We start from the raw sequence: 23759 nt of genomic DNA, 5'->3' as shown, positions 1-23759 counted from the left end.
GCAGCACAAGGGTGCCAGCACAGCAAGGTGTTGGTGTTCCCGCCGCCTAGATGTACCCCGGCGGCCACGGGGACACAGAGGCCTTGGCTCTCCCGCGGGTGGCAGCCCACTCAGGCAGGCCCCACCCAGGAGCAGAAACTTGGAGGGGCAAAGCTGGGACAGGACAGAGATGGCGCAAAAAGGAAGCAAGATACTGAAAGACCCATTTTTTCTCTCCTGCAGGTTTTCAAGTATAGTCCTTAAAATCCAAGAGGATTTGTCCATGGATAAAGAGCTATAGGCTAAGAGATTCTGCAAGTTCCCAGCTATTTTTGTATGTTGGACATGTTATCCCTTTAAAAGCAACCAGAAATAAAAGCCTTTAAGCATTTCGAGGTGCAGCCAGTCAGTGATCTAGGGGTCATCTGTGGTGAGGTTGCCCAGGCTCTGCCAAGGGAGATATTAGAAACACCCCGTTTCCCAAGCGCCTGATTTGCCTCCTAGACCAGATAGGAAGTGCACATGAAGAAAATCAGAAATCACTTCCAATTGCCACTTGAGGGGGAAGCCCATAGACAGCTCCCAAGGCCCAGAGTTTTGTGCATATCCCCCTGAAACAGGACATCACGTGTGTCTCACCAGAAAGGGAAACTGGAAGGGTCTCTGTGCAGGTTCCAGAGCCTTCTACCTTCACCCAAACCTCAGAGTCATAGCAGTAGGGGAAGGAACTGTGGGGGACCTCCCAGGGGTCCTGCTGGCCTATAGGGTTCTGAACCGTATTCCTATGTTGGTAGATTCTTTCATTTTTGTGTGAATTGCTTGGAGGAGGCCCGAGTGAGCACTCAGGCCTGGCTTCGCCCATCGTGGGTACACTCTTGTGAGGCTTGAATCTGTACCTTGCCTCCTCGTCCTCCCATGCACATGTTCTTTGAAGAGTTGAGGGTAATTTGAGGGCATTTCTGGTGTGGCCGCCAACTCCGTGGCGCCCGGCCCCCACTGCTCTTGGGCATCACTGTCCTCTTGTGGGGGGCAGGCTTCAGAGCCAGCCTCCCAAGTCCATGTAGTGTGGCCTGTAGATCCCATAGGCTGCAGTCTGCCCAGAGCCCACCCCCCAGGCTGAGGCTCCAAACTCAGTCCCACCCAGAACCTGGCTGACTGCAGTGGGAGGACAAAGGGCAGCGTCGGGGAAGGAGCCATCGAAGGGAGATAGGCCGCGGTACACTTGCTGTCTTGTGTTCTGTGCATGAGGTCACAAGGCATATTGATTTCTGACTGTTTCCCAGCAGCACAAAGGAGAAAGCACGAATGCTGCATTGTGAAAACCTGAGCTGCAGCGGGTGCTGTGAATTTGCCAACACAAGGCAAGCTCAGGCAGGGCATCCTCACCCCATAGCCCTCACTTGCACTGGGGAAGGTCAAAAATGCCTGGGTTGCCTCTCCTGAATCAGCAGCCCTCAGCGGGCTTCATTCTGTGCTTTTCAGTGGGGAACGAGCACGAATGAATGTTGGTTTTTGCTAAGATGGACAGCTCTGGCTTTACAGTCTTAGCTTTTTCCTAAAAGGGCTCTTAAAAACTGAGCTTCCCAGAAGCACAGCCACAGGAGACTGAAACGGCTCAGAGTCACCCATTTCAGATGTCCTTGGCCACGAGGCCAGGATGCTGACACCTTGGTCTCAGCCCAGAGCAGAGGCCAGGCGCTCGTGGCCCACGCAGCCCAGAGATGCATTGGGTTTGGCCTGCCTGGCCTGGGGTGGCCTGCTTCTTGTTTAGAAAATAGAATAGGAATTAAGTTGTCAACGATTTTAAAAATCAGGAATTTTTACATAAAATCCGGATATCCAGCTTCTCTTGCAGGACAGGAAACAGTGGCCTCATGAAGACTCTTGCTCGGAGACAGCAGTAGTCAGGCAAGGCCGGGGGGTGGTGGGGGGTGGGGTGCGTGGGCGGGAGGCTGTGCTTTCCTGCCTCTTCCAGGCGTGTGACCAGTGCCTTCCGTCCCCCGACACAGACGCTGAATGTCCATGTGCCATGTTTATTGTCCTGACAGAAGGGAAGTGTTTCTCAGTGCCCACGTCCTAACCAAATAAGGGAAAGCAGATGCCTATCCTTCATGTGGGTCCCTCCTCATTCACCGACCTTACTGGTCCAGCCCTGGGGTGCCCGAGTCTGCAGCTCATAGGCCTCAGCCTTCCAGGTACCTGCTTGCCGTCTCTGTGATTTTCAGAGGTCGGATCTGCAGAGGTATACGGGCAAGCAGGCAAGCCCACGCCTGGTAGGGCACCCTGCAGCCGGACAGTTCCATTTTTAGCTCATGTGTAAATGAGAGTTTCACTGCTCAGAAAAAAACGTTTGAAGAGTTCAGTGAGATGGCATTATGTTTCCAGAATGGGGCACCATCCCCAGGCAGGCAGCTGTGTCGTCCAAGAGGGTGTAGGGACAGGAACTATGCATGTGAGCCAATGTGTCATGGGAGCGAGGTCACCCGGGACAGTTTTCCCTGGGGTCTTGGCTCCCAGGAAGCACAGAGCCAAATGGTGATGTCAGCTTCCCATTGTGGAGGCTGTTCTGCTGTGATTTTTCAGTTTCCACCCATATTTCATTGTTGGACTCTCGTCATTCCGTTTATGTTTCAGTGTTGTCAGTACTCAGTACTGTAGCACGTGGGTTTGGGATTTAAAATCTAAGCCACCTCAAATCCTTCCTGGAAGCAGGTCATATGTAAGAGCATCTGTAGGGGATGAGGCTGCAGGGCGAGAATTGTGCCCTTTAAGAGTGTGCAGAGTCCCTCTGGTGAGCAGTAGGCCCAGTGGGCTCTCTCCACTTCGACCCTCTGCAGGGTCCCCATGGAATTCCCAAATGTTCAGCTAGCTTTCATATCTTCTGTTTTTTTTTTTTAAGATTTTATTTATTTATTCATGAGAGACAGAGAGAGAGAGAGAGAGGCAGAGACACAGGCAGAGGGAGCAGCAGGCTCCATGCAGGGAGCCTGACGTGGGACTCGATCCTGGGTCTCCAGGATCAGGCCCTGGGATGAAGGCGGCGCTAAACCGCTGAGCCACCCGGGCTGCCCCTATTTTTAACCAGAAGTGGTTGCATGTAACCCATGTCCTTGGAGGAATTAGAGTGCCACACAGCACAGGCTCTGGGCAGCACACAGAGGTCAGCTAGGGCCTCCCTACCCCTCAGAGATTTAGGAAGCCTTTGGCTCAAACCCCCTCAGCCACACACGTGTAAGCCTTCCCACCCTCTGGTCTCTCATAGTCCTGCAGCCACCAACACCCTCCCACCACCGCCCCCCCCACACACACACACACCCGTTTTCAGTTCTTGGCCCTTGTGCATAATCTCTGCATGGCCTGGTAGGAACGCAGATGGAAACTCAGTCCCTTCCCATGTTTCCACCTAAAAAGTCCACTTGCACCATATAAGGAAAGAGTTGAAGGAACATTTCCTAAAGATTGGGCGGGGGGTGGGGGGGGTATGAGGAAGGCCTCCTCTCCCATCTCTATTGTCCCTTTCCTTCTTTCCCCACACTCTGCCACTCCCAAAATTCCCGCAGAAAGAGCAGGGCAGCTTTCCCTAACCACCTCTGGAGACCTGCCAGTCTCTGTCTCCACAGAGCCCAGCTCACATTCCTGCTTTAACAAAGCATTTTTGCAACTGTCAGTGAAGATCAGGTTCAACTACATAGTAAAGAAAAACCCCAGAGAGACGCTCATTTCCCTCTCAAGTAGGGAAGCCTGGATGAAGGTCAGGTGCTCCACAAAGCACCAGACCCAAGCCTCTACCCGCTCCATGCTCTGCTGCCCCTACTATGGGACTCATCCTTGTGGTCCAAGATAGCTGCTGGAGCTCCAGCCATCACATCCATGTTTCAGGAAGCACAGCAGAGGAAGGTATGCCCCCTTTCCTTTTAAGAGACACCTTCCTGGAAATCCAGCATGCTGCTTTCATTTCTATGTCCTTCTCCACAATTTAGCCACATTGGCCATGCCTAGCTGCCAGGGCCTGTAACTAGACCAAGGGGAAAATGGGTACTGTCCAAAGCCCTCTCAACCCCAGACGATCCCAGGTGTTAGCTGTTAAACTAAGGAAAGCTGTTGTACACACCACCAAAACATCTTGGCAGTGGAGTTTCTTACGCCCTACATGGGGAGGCCAACTCCTCTACAGCTGACAGGGCAGGCTGCAGGAGTACAGAGAAGTAACCCTGCTGGTTGCGGAAACTCTTGGCCCAAGCTGACCCTGAGCTGCACGAGCCTTAAAGAATGGGGAAGGGATTTACGGAGATAGAAAAAGAGGAAAAGAGAATTCCAAACCAACGGAACAGCCCGGCTGAGGCCAAGAGCAAGGGGTTCTTGTCGCTCTGAGGTCTGAGGACCCACCTGGGCTGCTGCGGGGCAGGCGCCCCCATCTCAGAATGCCCCACCAGTGATTCTAGGGGGTAGGGTTTGAGGAGATCTCTGGGGTTGGGAACTTCCCTGAGTCTGGGGACTTGTCCGAGTATCTAAGCATAAGTGGAGACAAGCCGGCAAAAACACCTGGGAGCACGAGGCAAAGCAGGGTGGGGAGGGGAAGGAATCCGCTCCCTCCTTCCCTCCAGTTGCTGCCACGGGGGGAATGGGGCCCAGTAATACCAGATCTGTTTTAAGAAGCCAGAAATCCAGATTTGTACATAAAACCTCCCAATGTGTCCGTGGGGACCCAGAAGACAAACGAACCAGAACCTTGGTATGAGTGAAGCAAAACACGTTTTGTGAGCCCTTGGGCCGCAGCAGCCAGCTCTGGACCCTGACCCGCACTGCAGCCTGGTTCTGGCGGGGAACGCTTTAGTGGGCGTTCTATCCAGAGAGAAGGGGGTGTACAGAGTGTGCTCAAGGTACATTTTTCCTTGGCCTACTTCCCCCAAAGGGTCCTAGGGTTCAGACCAGATGGAGATTTGTAAGTAAAAAAGAAAGCTCTTGGCCATTGAAGGCTAGAGATCCTCACCAACTGTTCCTGTTTTTCACATCGAGACATGGAGGCTCGTACAGCAGAGGAGGCTTGTCCAAAGCCACAAAGCCATTCGGGCAGAGCCTAAACCCAGACTTGGGGCTCTGACTCCCAGCCCAGTGCTCCCTCTATCAGGGAGCCTAAAATAGAAGGCTGACCTTTTTGTGGTATTTCTGTGCTTGACAAATGCCAGAGAGTTACTCATGAGTTCATCCTCCCAGAATAACTGGCAGAATGGGGCCAGAGGGCAGCAGGAAGACCCCAGCCTGCCCCCGTTACACCCTTGCTCCTGGAAAGCAGGAGATGTGGCTGGCCCTCGGCGCAGGCCAGCCTGCTTCAGGAGTGCTGCGCGGGGGCCCAGCTCTGGGGAGGTTCTTGGGGAGCCCAGGGGAGAGGATGTTGGAGGCCAGTACAGATCTGATCCCAGGGGTGCCCCAGGGACCCGGGAGCTTGAGCCTCTCCAGCTCGCGTCCCTGCCTTCATCCTCCCTTCTATTTCTGGTACAAAATAACAATCATCATAGGAATCTTGACAAAATTCAGAAAAGCACAAAAACTAAAACTAAAACTCATGTAATAAAACCACCTAGTTCTCCCATGACTTTAGCTTTGATCCTTGCAATCTGTTTGCTCAGCTCTGCACAAGGAGGGAGGCAGAGCTGGAACTTTTTCTTTTCTTTTTTCTTTTCTTTTCTTTTTTCTTTCTTTCTTTCTTTCTTTCTTTTTCTTTCTCTTTCTTTACAATAGGAATATGTGGGATGTGCTTTTTCTAATCTTTTCTCATTTACTGTCTTGAGTATTTTCTTCCACAGTTAATCTTCTCTCACACCAGCATGTTTAGCCACAGCAAAGGATTTCACCACCTACACGTATTCGAATTCATTTGGCCTTTCCCCCACTGCTGGGCCTTTCGAGTCTCCAGCTCCCTGGTACACACACCAGTGCTTTGGACCTCGTATCACTCACTCTGGAGATCCGTCCACAGTGCCATCCACAGCATAAAGTTCTAGGCGTGAAGTCAGTCAGATGGCGTGAAAAATCGTATGGCCTCTGATACACATTTCACAGGCTGTTTTTGACACATACTCAGGGAGAGCCAAGAATTTTATCTGCTGGAGAAGATCTCAGGGAGGCCTCTCCGCCTGTGCCCTTGTCCCATGATCTCTGGCTGGTCTGTGTTTGCAAGTATTTGGCAGTCCATATGTGTTTGACCCGTGCCCAGAAAGCCTCTTGGCACCTCCACTGAAGCTGGTTCATCAAGAACTGCCTCGCAGGGATGAAGCAAGAGCTGGCCAACAGGCTCTCTGGCCACAGGCACTTCTAAGTTCTTTCCAGAGCCTTCCTGGCCCTCTGACATGTCAGACTGGCTCTCAAAGTGGCCGCCGCCTCGATTGGGGAAGGAGCCCCTTGAAATGACAGGGAGAATCTGGGCACCTGGCAACAAAAGAAAATATCACTGAGCCTTTCTGGGTCCCCAGCGCCGTGGGTGAGGGGAAAGGGGTACAAGAGGTTTTAGCAGCAGCAAGCAAGGGGAAGATGTGCTCAGTTGTCTCTGCTCAGCTAGACCCTGCCAACAGGTGGTATCAGAAGTTGGTGATTTTTTTTGTTTCTGTTTGTTTCTCAGCACAAATAAAAGGTATGTGGCTTGACCCAGATCCATTTCCAAAACGAAGGCACTTCAGTCTCCTGGCTACAATTTCAGCCTCTCGTCGGCTACCCCATACGCCCTGCCCCAGACGTCTTACGGCAATAAACCAGGGCTCTGTAGAGCACGTCTTAAGAGAATGGTGACCACCCTGGTGACAGCTATGCCATCCACCATCCCTCTGTTCTGGCTAGTGCCTTGTCGGAGGCATAAAAGGCTTCGACACCGTTGGCGGCCCCTGTGTTCACTGCTCTGATAAATAAGCAGCTCGGGGAAAAGCCATCTTGACATTTTGATTTGTTAAGGTGTGATTCATTTTTGAGTCAAGTTAACAGCTAGTAAATCTGGGGGTTTTACCACTTGAAGTGATTAAGAAGTAAGCAGCCATAAAGCTGGCACTGTGGGGCTGCGGCTGATGGCCCCCTGGGAACCTTCCTGACTGCCGTTCGCAGTTGCCTCGATGTTTGCCGTATGAATCTGAGCCTCCCCCTCCACGACAGACACACACAGTGTATCACATCATGCCTCTTCCTGGGAAGTGCAGCGGGTCAGTCCTGCTGTTCTCCCTACAAGCAGACGTCTGTCTGCACAAACTGGTGGAGGGGGTGGGGGGTGCTGCCCTCCACAAAAGAGAAGCTGGTGAGCTTAACCCACCACGCTGCCACAAGGCCTCACGTCCACTTGCCGTTACATTGCAAAACCCAGATGGCCTGGCTCAGGGTGTACGTAAAGACCTGGCTTGCCTGAGGGGAGGAGGATGAGGAAGACACAGGCCTCCAGTGAAGCAATGAGGAAGTCACAGCAATAAAAAGCAGAGCATAAAAAAATACAGTCAGTGATATTGTAATAGCGTTGTCGTGGGACGGATGGGAGCTACGCTGTGAACACGGCATAATGTAGAAACTTGACAAGTCACTAAGTTGGGCACCTGAAACCAAGGTCACAATGTGTGTCAGCCATTCTCAAAAAAAAAAAAGCAAAGTTAAATAAAATAACTAAATAGATAATAAAATAAAGTACAACACAATAAAACAGTAGAGACTTGGCTTTTGGAGAGTTAATGCTTAGACAAAAATAACTTCACACAAACATTAATACAAAATAGCCCCCACCCCACCCCGCAGTGGCCTGGTACGGGGACCCACTAGTCCTAAGGGGGCGGGGGGTGAAGCAGCAGATCCCCACCCCCCAGCTAGGCCCAGGTTTGCCCACAGGTAGGTGAAGGGAAGGGGGCTTAGGACGTACTCGGTGTGTCACTTCGGCCAGAGAGTAAAATCTTTGAGGCTTTATGGGCCACACGGCAAATAGTGCTGCCAGTGTAGCTTGAAAGCAGCCACAGACTGTGTATGCAACCAGAGGGCCATGCCTGTGTTCCAGTGAAACTTCATTTACAAAACAGTGAGCCATAGTTTGCTGACCACTGCCCTCTGCTCCACACCCTGCCTTCCTGAGTTCTGAGGAAAGCAAGGTGAGAGCCTAGGGAACCTTCTGGAAGGGGCATCCCCATGAAGTTCAGCCAGCATAGGCGGCACAAATGGAGTTTGGGGCTGGCTGGGGTGAGTGTGCTCAGGGAGTGGAGAGGTGTGACGTCATTGGCCAGGAGTGTTGGGATCCCCACCCTCAGCCAGGAGAACATGGAACATGCCCCCACCCCCACCCCCCAGCCCAACCCCCCACTCCAGTTTGGTGCCACTTCTGAGTTGCGGGGCAAGCATCAGGCTCCACAGAGCACCCTGACTGTGGTCCTGCCTAGCATGTAGGGACCCAGGCAGAAGCCACCACGGTCCATGTAGTCCCCTGGGGTCATCAACAAGGCGTTTGCTCCATATAGGAGCTTTCCTGTATTGAGTGAATAAAACCAGAAGACAGAGCCCTTTAGAAAAGCAGAGTGTGGAAAGGACAGAAAGTGATGGTTTGCAGAAAAGGGGCTCCCAGATGGGCTCGTTCAGATGGGCCTCCGCTCGTCATAAAGAATACTCCACTCTCGCCGTGTGCCAAGCCCTGTGCCCCACTGTCCCCCCCCCCCCCCCCGCCCAGTATAGTGCGGCGATGATAACTTAGTGAGGACACTCTCCGCTAACAGTAGGGGTGGCGCTAGGCATGTATTCCAGTGTTTCCAGGTCTGAGCGTCTCCAAAGTGTGGTGCTCCCCCACTCCCTGGTGCCGGGAAGGCCACAGGCCCAGTGTTGCTCCAAGGGCCATGTGGAACGCTGCAATTGGGAGCTTTTCACCAGAGCTTTTGTTCCTCCTACACCAACTCACCAGAGCCTCCAGAGCTGAGCAAACTCTGTGGCAGGGAAAGTCTTTGGGGCTCTTCCCCTCCTGCCCAGTGCCCTGCCTTTGACAACTCAGATGCATTAGCGGACCCCCAAGATTTTGCTGTGAGGATGTCTCGAGTGCCTGTGTGAACTTCACCAAGATGCCTCTAAAGCCCCAAGGCTGCATGTCCCCTTCAAGGGCACAGCCAGCCCGTTGCTGAGCCAGCATCGGGGACTCAGATTTATGGCTCCCAGCCCTCAGCTCTATGGCCGGCTGCACCCTCTTCCTTGAAACAGCTTTGAAGTATGTCCAGGTCAGGCCCATGTCCAGAGAGGTCAGCTGGGACTCTTCAAGGGGCTGAATTGGGTTGGTTAGTGGAGCCTTCACATTAAGGTCTCTAGCCCCACCTTTGAGGGTGTGGCTGGCTTGCCCTGTGGCGTCTCACATGGAATTGGGGAGTGTGGCACCCCCTCCCGCTAGGCCAGCTGTGTCTTCCTGCTTGGTCACCTCACCACCTATCTTGCAGGCTTTGCCGTGGCCCAGTGCATAAACCAGCACAGCTCACCATCCCTGTCCTCGCCATCTGCCAGTGGGAGCCCCAGCGGGAGCACCAGCCACTGTGACTCTGGAGGCGCCAGCTCGTCATCCACCCCTTCCGCTACCCAGAGCCCATCAGGTATTGGCCACATGACGTGGTGTGGGGGGCGGGCTTCGGGGAACTCTGTGATCCCTCCATGCCAAAACTGCTGACCCCCAGCTCCTCCTTGCCACCGGGTTTGGGGACACTGCCGCTTGGGGTTCCGCGTTCGTTCTGCTGTGACGTCACACACAGGCTGGCTGGTGTAGCTCCCGGCATGGGAGGAGTCACTCCTTTTGCAGGCTGGCCCTCCGAGAAAGGCCTTCCCTGACTGCAGAGCTGGAGGGGTGGATGGCTGCCGAGCCTGAATCTGCCCCATTATCACCTCCCCGAGGAGGGGTCTCCCAGACAGGATTGTTTGAACCTGGCAAAAGAATCGTGTGCCTGCTAATTTTTTCTTTCCTTCATAACATACCAGTTTTCTCTGTAAATGTTCGGTGCATTCCAGTCGTCTGTGACCAAGTGTACACCTTTTGAGAGTCTGCTAGGATGTGCTAGAGTCCCATCTCGCCTTCCTGGACCTCATACAAGTGCAGGCATGGCACGGACAGACCCCATGAGCGAGGCGGCCACAGTGAGAGGACTGAGCGGGTGCCCCCTGTGTTCTCAGCCACATGAGCCCCTCCAACGTGAGTGCCTCATTGTGTCATGTGAGAGCCCAGAGAGGTACCAGGCTTTTTTCCTGAACCATGTGGCCACGCAGTGCAGCCAGAGGAGCAGGGCCCAAGGAGGGGTGCTTGGATGTCCTGGAGGGTGAGTGAGGCTCCATGGCCCAGCAGCACAGCCCCTGGTTCCAGAGGGCCCTGGGTGTGTCTGATTTGGGAGGCCCCCAGTGATTCTGGTCTGCACCCACATTTGGGTACTGTTGCTGTCCTTTGCTGTTCCTTCAGGGTCCCATCCAGAGCCCTCACCTATCGTATTTCACAGGCACCTGAACTCCTCTTAGGTGGCGGATCTGGAGGTCAGGATAAAAGCCATGTGCCAGGGCATGAACCCCAGTGGTGCCAGGAAGCTACAGGCCCCTGGCTCCCAATGCCTCAACACTGGACCGCAAGATCTCCTTTGGTGGCCGCACCCCTCCAGGATCATCAGCTTCCTCATTCCCCAGCAAAGGGTTAACTCCACGTGGTCTCCATGCCTGCTGCCTGCAGCCCCCCACCCCCGCTAGAGCATCCATTACATCCGTCTCTATCGACATTGACATTGATGTCCCGAGGCCCAGGCAGCAGGGTCACCCTCACATCACCTCACTTAGACCCTCTACCACTTGGCACCTGCTCCCCACCCCGCGCCAGCTGGGGGGATATGGCCGCCTTGTCTGAGCCTGAGCTGAGATTGGCTGCAGGTGTTGCTGGACTGTTCCCAGGCCCACAGTGGGGCATTCAGATGGAGCTTTCCCCAGAAGCCGAGAACAGCCCTCCGCCTCCCTCTGCAGCCTCATCTCACGCTGGCTGTGGGAACTGAAGGGCAGGGCTGTGTGTTCATGTGCTTGTGTGTGCACCCACGTGCTGCCTGCATGTGTGTGCACGCTTCTGTGTCTGTGTTGTGTGCACCCCAACACACATGTACTTGAATTGCATTTTGGGTGAAGGTCTTTTCCTGGTGGAGCTATGTATGCATTTCTTTCATGCTTAAGAAGGTACGGACAGCAGCTAAGCAAACAAATGAGCCATGTACTTCTTTGCCTAAAACTAAAGCCAACAAAGACCCACAATCATCAAAATCAGGTCTGTACCGGCAGGTGTTCTCCTGAGCAAGGCCCCTGGGGCTTTGGCTCTGTACCTTCCCCTAGAGGCTCAGGGTCCCCACGATGCAAAGTTCTTTTCCCTTGGCCTCCCTCAGCCCCTCTGTCCCCACCCCCCCACCCCCTGCATGGTGCCAGCGACCTGTCTTCTCATCTCAGAAATGCAGGGGCTGTCAGCCTGGCTGTCAGGTAGCCAGGCGGTTCTAGTCGATAAGTGATGGTCGGGCTCTCCTGGGTGTCTGCCCCCGTTCTGTGCGTCCCTGGCAGGACTGCAGAGGCAAGTGTGCAAGTCCCCATTTTTTATGCTGCCTGACAGTAAAAGCCTGAGGCCCAGCCTGTCTGTCCGAATCTCTGCAGACACTGAAATTACTCACCCCCTGATGAAGGGCCAGCCTATCAGGCAGCTTGTACTTCACTCTGAACTGAGGACCTAGTTTTTGATCCCTAGAAAGAGAAAGCATCATAACCCACACGCTCCTCCCTGTCACAGGGACCCGGCTACAGGAGTCAGCTTCATCCCCAGGACCACAGGCTGGGGTGGCAGGTCTTGGGAGGGCCACCATTCACTTGGTCTCTCAATGGCAAACGTCCAGGCCAGGCTCCAGCTTCCTGGGTCCGTCCAGAGAACAGTACTTGAGGTTTCTGTGTTCCTCATAAGGGCAGGTCTACCTGGATGGTTCCACCATCACCAGGCCGTGCTCAGGAAGTGAAGGATGGAAGGGAGGCAGGTTTTGTCAGGATGAGTGCTCTTCGGCCAGTTTCCTGATTTGATGTCGGCCCGGAGTGGTGGCTCAGTGTTTAGGCTTCTGATTGGCACGGGCTGGCCCCGTGCTGCCTCCTCACCAGACTTTTCAACCGCAGGGCCTGGCCACAGTCGGCCTGAGGCGGCATCCTTGGAGGGCCAGCTGGGCAGCAGGACAAGCCAGGGCCTCTCCACACAGCCCACCCAGCCTGGACAGCAGAAACAGCTGCGGCCCAGTCAAGGGGCCACTTGTCCTCCAAGTGGTTTTTGAGGACACAGAGCTGAATCAGAAGCATTCCTATCCCTGTACGTCCAGAGCCTCTGAGTCCAGGAAGTTCCCAGTGTGGAGAGCAGCTGCCAGGCCCTTTGCAGCCAGAATTAGCTCCCTTGGCCTCTTCGCTCTCAAAGCCACACTTTGCATGGGCAGGTGTTTGGTTGGGGAAGCAGACGAGAGATGCCGTCCGTCAAGGGATGAGACAGGCCCAGCTTTCTATGTCTCTGTGGTTTTGAAACCCAGAATTATCCAAGGATATCCCTGAAAGCCAGGGGTGAGCCTTACGCTATCCTAGCAGTAGCTAGAGCACGGGCACCTGCTGCATAGTGTCCCAAGAGGTGTACCGCCCCAGAGCACCTCCTAATCCCCCCGTGTGCCAGGCACTGTGCTCATAAACACTTGACAGACATCCCCTCACTGAGACTTGACATCCTGCACCTCACGCTGTACAGGGGAAGACACGGGAGCTTGGAAAGATCATACAACCTGGCCACGACAGTGCAGCTAGGAAGCAGAGACGCCCACACCTGAGCCCCAGCCTTGGCAACTCCCCAACCCCTGTTCCACCCTCCCATGTAAGCCAGCAGAATATCCACGCAGCTGCTAATTCTGTCTCTGGGTGCCTCCGTGCGGCATCCCAGAGACCTGGGCCTCAGGGTCAGGTCTCCACTGGGGGCAGCCCGTGAAGTACATACATTTCTCCTTCCAGTGTGCATGACTGCTCTAGATCCCCAATGAAAAGCCACAGCCCTTTCACAGAGACCCTAGTGACTGCAGTCCCAGTCAACCAAGACTGGGCTCTGTGGCCCCTGTGGACAGGATCCCGGGAGTCCCCCCAAATCAGTAACAGACCCCAGATGGCCCGACCTCCTCTGCCAGCCCAAGTGGGTTCATGCTCCCAATGAGGACATAAAACTCTATTGTTATGAGGTTGTCCTCCACCTCCACTGTCTGTCCAGCCCAGGGAACCTCGAGTTCTCTGCCTGGGTTTGCAAGAAGCACTTGTTTATCACAAATAGAGATTTTCTCAGCTGCCCTGTGACCTTGAGTCTGAGTGACTCAGGTTTTGTGGATATCAGACCTTATCTCACTAGGGTCTCTCCAAGGGTGGCCCTCACGTCCGCCCTCTGTCTGCATCTTATCTACGCCAGCCTTGGGTCCCCTATCTCTGCTGTACTAACTTTTTCTAACCAAACAGGTTTTTGCTACGTGCAATGCCAGAGACAGAGGGTAGTACAGTGTGGAACACACAGGCTAGCAACAAAGGAAAGGTACAAGGGGCTCCAGCAGCACAGAAGAGCTGCAGGAGGGCCCGGCGGGCTCCCAGGGGCCACAGCACTGGAGATGGAAGCCAAAGGCAGAGGGGTTAATTAGGAGGGTGGCCTTTGGGTCTCACACAGCCCCCCTCCCACCCCCACCCCAGCTGTACCCGGCATCTGGTAGGAGACAAGTTGATTCCTTTTCCTGGTCTCCCTGGGGTCTACCTATAAATCCTGCCCTTCCACATACAGACCACAAGGGGCAGTTTATTTTTGAGGAACAGCCCATGTGCCTGTGGGGGCCCAGGCCTCTGGCCTAGTGCTGGCAGAGGACCCCTCACCACAGGGGGCAGGAACCTGCCCAGGGGTCACTGCTTTGCCCTCTATGCTGTGAGCAGCTACTTCTGAGTCTCCTTCACATGCCAGGGACAGAGTGTGGATGCTTGTGAGCAGCTTTTTCACAAGCGCTAGACTCCAGATCAGGGCCACAAGACACCCACAGCTGAAGGAAAGATCACAGCTGAAATCCCTGATAACCAAAGAAACCAACTAGAAGGAGTTGAGAGCCAGGATATTTTACTTTCATCGTTATAATTATTTACCTGTTAAGGCTGTGCAGAAGGTATTACTGTCCAGTTTTAACACCTGGTGTGCGAATTGACCTGTTCCCCTTGTCCTTGAAAGAAAGTACAGTGAGACTACCCTAAGCCTTCCTGGGGGAAGCTGGTGCCCTGGTCCATGGCAACGTCCTGGGACCTGGTGTGTCATCCACTTGTCCATTGCAGCTGCCCTGCTAGGCCTTAGCTTGCTCCCCACTGAGAAAATCACAGGGTTGGAATTAGCAGGATTTGGGGTTTTCTTTTTTTTTTTTTTTTTTTTGCCTTAAACAGTTTATGGCTTTGAGAAGCTGAAATTGCAGAGGACATATGGCAGGAAAGAGAAAATAGACCCAATTTGGCACCAAATGTCGGGCCAGTAGGAATACTTTAGAAAACCTTTTTAGGTTACAGCTGTCACACACACGTGCGCGTGTGCACGCACACACAGGCAAATACACACTCATGCACACCCAGTGCACACGCTCACACACGTACTCTGTGTGGGGCTCAGATAAGAGAACTCTTCAGGGTACTAGAGCTCTGCGACCGGCTCTGTTGTGTTTCACACACGGTCTGGGTGAGCTGCTTTGAAAAAAGAACACTGTTAAAAAATGAAGTCAGCGTGACAGCCAGCCTGCTCTTTCCGTCGTCCGTTTTTAAGGCTCGTAGAATTATGAGCACTTTGACCTTCCCCCAAGGTTTTATAGGTAGAAGGAACGATTTGGCTCCTGGAGGTCCAGTGTCGAGGCCTGGCAGGGGTGGGGTCCTACTTTCCACATCCTCACCTGGTCCCTGGGCTGTCTGAACACATGACGTTCACCCCAGCGCACGGTTCCTTCCCTGTGCAGTGGGAGCCAGACAGCCCGAGACTGACCCCATGTCACCAAACTCAGTTCCAAACTCAGAACAAAGCATGCTCTTTTCTCCCCAGTTTTCTCCATAGCACTAATTTTTTTTTTTAACCATGGTAAAATACACATACCGTAAAATGTACCGTCTTTCAACAACTGTTTAAGTATCCAGCCCCGCGCCATGGGGTATATTCACCTTGTGTTCTATGGCATTAATTTTCAGCTTTGCTTGAATCCCGAGTTTGTGTCAGAGATGACGGTTCCTTCCTTCCCAGGGAGATGCTCCTAACGTTTTTGTTTCAGCTGATTAGAACCCACCCTGGCCACTCAGCACCTGGTCTCAGGCCTCCCTGCTGTGGCTCGGTCTCGGTTTCCAAAGGTTCAGACCAGCAGACCAGGCGCCCCGCGGCTGGGGAGGGGTCCTGGAGTGCCTCGCCCGTCCAGGGCTTTCCCAGCCTTTCCCAGAACTGGCTGAGCTGCGCTCTTGGCTCCAGTGTGGTGACGTCAGTATCCACAGGCCTCATCAGTTGGGCTCAGAAACCTGCTGGATTCACGAGCCGGCTTGGCTCCCGTCCCCCAACCACACAGCCTTCCCTCCTCAGACAGGCCCAGAGACGCAGGGCCTTCGCCCTCACTGCTGGTTCGCCTGTGGAACTGACCGGCAGCTCTGTCCTTCTGCCCCTGGAGGTTTCTCTCCGACAGACACCACGTGTTGCTGACGACCCTGAGTCTTTCCTTTCCAACAGGACTGAACCTTTGCTGTCTTTACCCTCGACTGAGCCCCACGAGTGAGCACACAATTTGATCCCTAGCTGTTGTGACAGTGCTCATCCTGGTGGGGCCGAGTGGGGGGTCTCACCCGCTTGGGGGGGGGGGGCCGTGTCTCCCCCTCCCCCAGCTGTCACAAGCACCTGCCGGGGGCCCCGCCACACTTCCCTCGCGCTCTCGTCCGTGCTTGGCGTCCGTCACTGCGCTGTACCCCTCTCCGTGTCACCTTTCTCTGTCCCATTGTTAAAGGCTTTCTATGACCTGTCGCTGTGTTTCCCTCTAGTCAGGAGTGGCAGGAAAGGACGCCGGCGAGTGTTCAGCCTGTCGGAGGCCGACAGTCACGGCGGCCACTGGGTTTAGTGCTTCGAACGGCAGCTGTCGCGGCAACTCTCGCAGGCAACTCAGGCAGGTCTCGTCCGTTAGCCTGCTCGGCCCACACGGCAAGCCCGGCCTCGCTAGGCCTCGGGGGACCATCTCCCCAGCTTCCCCGATGCCCGTTCTTCCATCCCCTTCCGGCCTCACCTGGGCTGGGGACCAGATCCCCAGGCCCCGAGCCTCGAGCAGCCTGGAAACACTGTCCTTCTCCAGGGACTACCAAGCTGGTGGGGTTCTCCAGCCCAGCCCCTGGGGCGGCGGGGGTGGGGGGGGGCCTGGGTTAAGCCATCAGGGTTGAGCAGTGGAATTTGCAAAAAAACAGCCAGGAAGTCAGCTAGGTTCTTTTTTTCTTCCCCACCCACCACTGCCCCCCAGCCCTGCTCAAAGCCCCGTAGTAGATTTAGTCCCACCTCAGCCAGGAGCCAAAGCCATCAACCTGACAGGCACAAGTGGGGGCCACTCCACCGTCCCCCACTCTTATATCCAGTGCTCCAGGGTGGCCGCTGATGCTGGTCTATGGGCTGCTGACCCAAGCCTGCATGCCTGAGGCAGCGTAGGGCCCCTTGCTGTGGCCTGCCCCTCCTTCATCCCCTTGCTCCCTTTAGAGTTTCCCTTGTGGGCCTCCCACTTGCCAATCAGGAGCCTTTTGCGTTCTTTTGCATTTTGAAGCTGCTTCCTCTGAGCTCTGCTTCTTCCCTGCTATGCTCTGCTCCCCCACCCCCACCCCGCGACCACCACTCAGTTCCCCTCTCCCAGCCTGAGTGCAGCAACCCCAAAGGTTTCCTGGAAACTGTCACTTGGCAAGAGCCAGCTGAGCCCCTGCCCCAAAGCCAGAGATCAGCTTCTGGAGGGTACTGACTGGGGACCTGGGGACCTGCTGCCTCAGTCTTACCTATGGGCAAAGCTGCGGGAGGCTGAGCATCTCTCACGGAAACCTGGACACCCAGGACTCTCCACTCTTCTCCCTGGCTCCTGGCCAGGAAACCAGAATGTTCTTCAAATCTCTCATTCTCAGCCAGGCCCCTACCTGTGGCCTCTGAGCCAGAAACACCAGCAGGCAGGCAAAACCAAGGGCTCAGCAGTTACCTTTGCCCTGAACGAGAAAGTGTGTCCTGGTTGGATTATTTTCCTCTGGTGAAAAAGTTCTTTTTCATCCCCCTGGGCCCCTGGAATGGATATATTTGTAGACCACATTCAGGAAGCACTTCTTAGTTTATTTTTTTTTTAAGTTTTATTTATTTATGATAGTCACACAGAGAGAGAGAGAGAGAGGCAGAGACACAGGCAGAGGGAGAAGCAGGCTCCATGCACCGGGAGCCCGACGTGGGATTCGATCCTGGGTCTCCAGGATCGTGCCCTGGGCCAAAGGCAGGCGCCAAACCACTGCGCCACCCAGGGATCCCAGCACTTCTTAGTTTTTAAAAAAAAAAAAAATCTAGAGCTGGGGGGTGATGAGTGAGAGGTTATTTTTTTCCTATAAAAAATCGAAAAAGGCTATTTTTAAGGCGAAAAACCCCCTAGAGCCTTTTAATAAAATTGTTGGTTCTTTTCTCAAGGAAGAAACCAATTTTGTGTGTGTGTGGTATTGTTTGTTGTTTTTTTAATATATTTGATGGCACATTTCCCTTATCCTTGATGATGCTCATTACTGAAAACCCCATCATGGACCAGGGAAAGAGATTTGCCAGCTCTTTTGAATATCTGCATGCAAATGCAGACTTGAGCAAAGAGGGAATTCTTACATAGAAGTTTCATGGGAACGTGAAGGAAATGCTTGGCAGCTCTGTCTCCAGATGGCACAGAAGTGCCATCTGGAGACGTGGCATTTCTGAGCTGCCTTGTCAGCAGCTGAGCTTACGTGTGGATCCATAGGTGCATAGGCCCGTAGGCGTGCCCACCCTCACGGGAGCAGGCGAGCCCCCACAGGGACCCACGTGCTCCGAGGAGCAGCAGACAGATCTCACGGGACCAAAGTGGGAGCCTGCACGTGGAAGGCCGCCCATGCTGCAGGGATGTCCTTGCTGAATGGAGCAAATTCAGTGAGATTCAGAGAAACCAGAGTGCGCGTGGAGTGTTTGTTTACTCAGCGTTTCTGGGCTCAGCTCATACCCCAAATCACATTTTCCACTAGTGCTCACCACCACCCCTGCCCGCCCACCCCCGGAGCAAGGACAGACCCAAAGCCCCATGCAGTGGTTTTTCTCTGGGCCTTATTTCTCTTTTTTTAAAAAAGAACAAAAACAAAAACAAAACACAATGATAATAAAAGGAAGGAAAACCAAAAGGCCTTAGGAAGGAGTCATCCGGGATCTTTGAGAGCTGGCCTTGCCCAGGAGCCTTGAGGGAAGAAATGCCGTCGTATTCTCTGGGAAACTCAGTCTGTTGCTTGTGCTTTCTCTCCACGGTGGGGATTCTCTTCCTCTCCCGCATCCCATTCTCTATGCCCTTCGGTTTTCTTTTGCTCTTGGTTTTCCCGTTCTCTCGCTGTATGTTTAGTTTGCAGTTCTGTTTTGTTTTGGCTTAACTTTAAAGAGGAAAAAAAAAATACCAATCTAACTTGAATCACATCAAATAGAACCTATTGACCATCCTTCCCAGGGTCCAGAGAGGTTTCCGACTCACGGCTCGACACCCCGTCATCAGTATCTTCTGCTGATGCCTTGTCACCCCCAAGATCTGTACAAACGAGAGATTTGCTTTCTGAGCGAGATGCGCTGGGCCTTCTTGTCGATGCTTTCAGATTACTGGTGCTTAAAGCCTGGAAAATGCTTTTCCACTGTGAGCGCCAATCTCCGCTCTGTTCCTATCCAGGCAGACTTGCCATTGGAAAGCAGATAAGCCATTTGTCTGTAATCTAATCAAGGATTTTGAAAAGCATCAGAAAAAGAAATTGCCACTCCAAAAATAACCACACTGGGCGGAGCCTCAGCCTGCCTTCCTCCTGCCTGGTGGTTTCTCTCCGTGACCCCTGTAAGGGACACTCAGGATGGGAATGGCCCCCTTCTGGGTGCTAACTGAACTCCTAGAGAAGGAGCAGGAGACAAACCACGGTCTGAGGTTTTGGTTTGGTTTTGCAAGCTGAAAAGTTCCATAGACTTCCTTTTTATTGGTGTTTTGTTTTGTTTTGTTTTGTTTTAATATCACAATGAGTTCCCTCTTGGACAAATGCTACCAAGTGTAGGCTCTGGAGATGGCCTGAAGTGATAAGCACACCCAAGCCCATTTCCTCCCTAAACACGTATTGAATCCCTGGGCAGGTGGTCCAAGACTCTCCCTAACGGAGAGCCCGCCTGGGCCACTTCCTGGCGACATAATCTGCCCATTGATTTTGCACAAGCCCCTAATTGTTCTCTCACATCCCAAGTCAGGGGAACCCTGGGCCCTGGCCGATTTCTCCCCAGGCCCAGGTAAGACTGGATTTACCAGCTCCTGTGTCCCCAGAAGGAGGAAGTGGAGACAAGGTGTCCCCCCAGCACCACCATCTCCCACCCAGATTTCCCCGGTGTCCAGGACGGGAGCAGAGGGTGCCAGCGTGAGCAGACTAGCTCGGGACTAAGTGTACCCTTGTTCTTTCTCCCCCCACCCAGATGACCCCATAACTATGGAACAGCCTCCACCTAATCTTCCCAGCCAGTTGGTGATCGTCAACGAAACGGAAGCAGATGCCAGGCCCAGCAGGAGCCTGGCAAGGAGCGCAGACGTAGAGACAGTCAACCTGTCCCCCAGCCTCATCCCCGCCCAGCAGCCCACCATCTCCCTGCTCTGTGAGGACACTGCCGACACACTGAGCGTGGAGTCGCTGACCCTCGTCCCTCCCGTCGACCCCCACAGCCTCCACACCCTCACTGGGATCCCTCCACCACCCACACCGGCCGTAGTGGGCACAGTGAAGCCAGGCGAGGAGGCCGCAGGCCCAGAGCCGGCGGGCCCCGCCGAGCACTGAGCGGGCACCGTGTGGCCTCCCCTTGTGTGTGTGGCCCCGCTGGTAGGGACCCGGTACAGCTCAGAGACACATGGGGAGCACCCGCAGCCCCCTGTGGCCCCAGTCACCACCGCTGCCGTCTTTCCTTGCACTCTTTTACTCCGTTTGAATTCCTGTTTCACTCTGCACCTCTCGGAGAGCAGGCTGGACCTGGTGGAGAACGTGGTGAGCCCGAATGACGAGGTGCTGCCTTGGGGAGGAGCTTGGCCTCCTGGTCTCAGAGCCCCATGACCCCGGGGTGGCAGGACCCCCACCCCCTCTCTCCATCAGCCAGCCGCTCCAGTCTGGAAGCTTCTTGGCCATCACACCCAGTGTGCACGGAACAATTGGACCAAGTCACTTTGGGTAGAGATTTGTAGAGAAACAAACTTCGATAAGCATCTCCTTTGGATATTTATTTCCGCTTTTGGCAGCAGATGAAAAGCATTTATTTAAAAAGTGTTTAAAAAGAAAAAAAAAAAGTCCAAAAAAATCCTCAACCCTTAAGCTTTGACGTCATGCTAACAGTATAATATTACTGTAAAGATTTCATTTTCGTTTTTCCTCGAACTTCCCAGTGTTTTGTTCAGGAGCTCTTAGTTTGGCTTTCCCCGTTTCCTTACCTCTCTGCCACTCGCTAACTCTGCAAGCCTGTGGAATGATAAAGTACCTTCCTGGAAAGTTTAGATTATTTTTTAAACAAAGATAAAGGAGATACATGTATTCTCAGGTACACCCAGAGCTGAGAGAGCCAAATGTTTCTCTGTCCTGGTAGCCAAGGCGCCCGTCGTTTCCCGAAAAATCTTCCCAGGAAAGGGGCCAGTGCAGCCAGCTCCCCTCTCAGGACCCATCCTTCATCTCTCTGGACTCAAACCAGTCCGGACGGCATCCTGGCGTCACCTTCAGTTGTTGCCACCTCTCTTTGTCTGGAAAGAACCATTTGGGACCACGCAGACTCTGGCCCTGTGACCATGATGTGGGGAAAAAAAAGCCGCAGAGGCCATCCTCCATGGCCACATGTGTGCGCACAGGCTGGTATGCGGGGCGACACCCAGGGGCCAGGTCCCACCTGCTGCAGGGTCATGTCCCGTCTCGACCTTGTCCCGGGAGCTCAAATGTGCCGCTCTCCCTCTCAGCCACTGCTGCAGAGACACAGGCTTATTTTTCAAATGAAAACTCCACGGTTGCTTCCTTTGAGCTGCACGCACGTGCAGGCCAGTTCTCCGACAAATCTCATCGAGCACCTCCGCCGTCCCTCCACTTAGCCAGGCACAGCCACACGACCCTCGCCTCTCTCTGGTCAGCACCAAGAATCTCCAAACTTTCTTCCCTGTGTGCCCGCCAGGAGTGCCAGCACACGGGCCCGGCTATCGGGGTGGCCCCGGAAGGCGCTCCGAGTGCTCACCCTCTGCCTAGTCAAAGAAAGAAACTCGGTGGTCCTGCAGAGAGGGCTGTGGTCCCCGTGGGGACAGGGCTGTCTGTCATCAGAAGCCCTTTGCATAGGTGTGCCCACCCAGCTTCAACGGGGGAGGGACCTGGCTCAGAAAAGAAGGCCATGTAGGCAGAAATTTCAGGGATATCGGGGGGCAGGGATAAGCCGTGACCATCACGAGAGCCCCCCCTCCCAGGGAGGAGAGGCAGGTGGGGTGGAAGAAGGGGCCAGCGGGTCAATGAGGAGAAAGGACAGGTCATCGGGCCGCAGGTGCCAGCCGCCGGCCGCACGTTCCACTTGATCTTTTGCTTGGACGTCAGAGCAGGCCGGCACTCTGGCCTAGCAGTGGCTCCGGGGCAGCAGAGATGCTGGAAGGCAAGTCATCTCCCAGCCCAGTGGCGTTACCGTAAAGAGCAAGCCCCTGCAGGTGGACCCAAGCCCCTCTCTGGGCCCCCCAGCCTGCCATCTGAAACCCGTGGCTCCGATTGTCATCACAGTGCCCGAGCCGTGAGGAGGAGGAGAAGTTGGGGACAGTGTGGCCGGAGGAGCCCGGCAGCCTTGCCAGGGCCCAGACAGTGCAGCGCTCAGCCCAGCCTCCGGGACCAGTTGAACAAAAGGTGCCGGTTGCCGAGGACAGGATTGTCCCCGAGCGGGGCCTGCAGTGTTGGTCCTGCAGCTCACCCCAATGGGCCATGAGGGGTGGGACGGGCGCTGCCCTGACCCCGGGCGAGCAGGAGGCGTACATACATCCTCGGGTGAGGATGGGGTCTGGAGGCGCCTTGGCTCTGATGAAGGACCTGCCTTGCTAGGTCGTGACCGTCCTGGTGGCAGTGGGCACACTGAGTCTTCAGGAGCACCCCCAAAACCTAACCACAGGGCCGCCTCTTGCTGAAGGTCAGACGGGGTGAGGCCAAGAGGTCTCTCGGGGACCAGCCCCAAAGCCGCAGCAAGAATGTGGGGGCGGGAGGAGGGCCTTCTCCGCTACCTTCGCCTCCACCCACCCTGTCTGCCACCTGCCCAGCCCGTTAGCAAGCGCCCCTCCCCAGGCAGGAGTGAAGAGACATACCTCTTTAAAGACATACACTAGATTTTTCTAAGGTCTCAAGATGCACTGTTAAGTACAAAGGCACGGCGCGAACGGATACTCATCTTCTCTAGATGCAATAAATAAGAAATATTTAATGTAGTCTTGTTGACGTTGGGCATAAGCTATCAGGGTTCCTTATGTTCCTCTGAGGTGAAAATATGTAAATAATTCTCGTCCCAAGGAAGAGCCAGGGTTGGGAAACCCTCATGCTTCTGGGCCAAGGGCCCGTTCCAGGGAAATACCTGCTCTCGCCAGCGTGACTCATGTTCTGTGGGCACTGAACACGAGGGTGGAAATGAAAACTGGAACTTCCTGGTAAATTTGAACTTGGCAATAAAAGAGAAAAAGTTACCAAGGATGTGGCTGCTGCTCCGTGGTGCTGGGGTAGGGAGGCTGTGGCCCAGCAGTGGGAAGGTTCTCTGCAGCCTGACCCCATGGCCCCTGGCAGCTGCTCAGTGGCCTGCAGTGGCCCCAGGGCCTCTCCCTGCCCCCACCCAGGTAGTCCCCTCCCCAGCTCCCGACGGGGTGGGGGTGGGGAGCATGGCGGGAAAGCTCAGGTGCAGCTGGCTGCCCTGAGAGGGTGCTCCAGGCCCAGCCAGCCGCAGTGAGCCCCGTCCGTGCTGTGTGCATCCCCCCACCCCGTGGGCAAGCCTCAGGTCCTGCATCCGTGGGGTGTGGTCGTGACAGGCCTAACCCCGTGGGGCAAGCACACGGCCTGGGCCAGGAGGGCCAGGGAGCCTCGGCGTCACTGCTCCCTCGTGCTGCGGGGCCAGGGAAGTGGGAGCCCAGGGCTCCCCAGCGGGGACAGTCTGGTGAAGTCTGTACTGGGGCAGGCACTGTCCCGGAACACATCGACACGCACCCCTGGAAACAGAATGGGTTCACAGGTTCTCCGGCTTAAACCCGGCGCAGAAGCAGGCAGGGGCTTCTGGGCCTTGAGGTAAAACCCGAACTGAGCCCAGAACATAAACGGGACACGCGCCTCGTGCCAAGAGTCGAGGCGTTTCTGGCAGAAGGTGGCGGCTGCTGCTGAGGGTGGGCTCAGTTCCCCGATGTCTGCCCGTGAGGCCCGGGGCTGCGCAGGCATGGGGGGCGGTCCCTGGGCCGAGCTTGGATCCTGCCACCAGGGTCCGTCCCGGATGCCCAGCGCCGGGC

At 54.7% G+C, this 23759-nt stretch overlaps 1 protein-coding gene across 9 annotated transcripts in view; it reads left to right on the top strand.

Annotated features, from left to right (window-relative positions):
* CLEC16A (C-type lectin domain containing 16A) overlaps window positions 1–22955 on the top strand; it is a 196460-nt gene extending 173505 nt beyond the window's left edge. For 3 of the 9 annotated variants that reach the window (XM_049111392.1, XM_049111390.1, XM_049111389.1), the window contains 2 exons: window positions 9402–9551; window positions 19712–22955. In XM_049111392.1, coding sequence (XP_048967349.1) covers window positions 9402–9551; window positions 19712–20067 — 506 coding nt within the window. In that variant the 3' untranslated portion in view covers window positions 20068–22955. Of the gene's footprint in view, window positions 1–222; window positions 371–9401; window positions 9552–16032; window positions 16155–19711 lie in introns of those variants that run through there. The other 6 variants (XM_049111398.1, XM_049111394.1, XM_049111395.1 and 3 more) reach the window with 4 other exon arrangements.
* The last annotated feature ends 804 nt before the right edge of the window (window positions 22956–23759 follow it).

The sequence above is a fragment of the Canis lupus genome, chromosome 6, assembly GCF_003254725.2.
Source record: "Canis lupus dingo isolate Sandy chromosome 6, ASM325472v2, whole genome shotgun sequence".
In the NCBI taxonomy this organism is placed as follows: Eukaryota; Metazoa; Chordata; class Mammalia; order Carnivora; family Canidae; genus Canis; species Canis lupus.
This window is presented reverse-complemented; position numbering and strand designations above follow the sequence as displayed.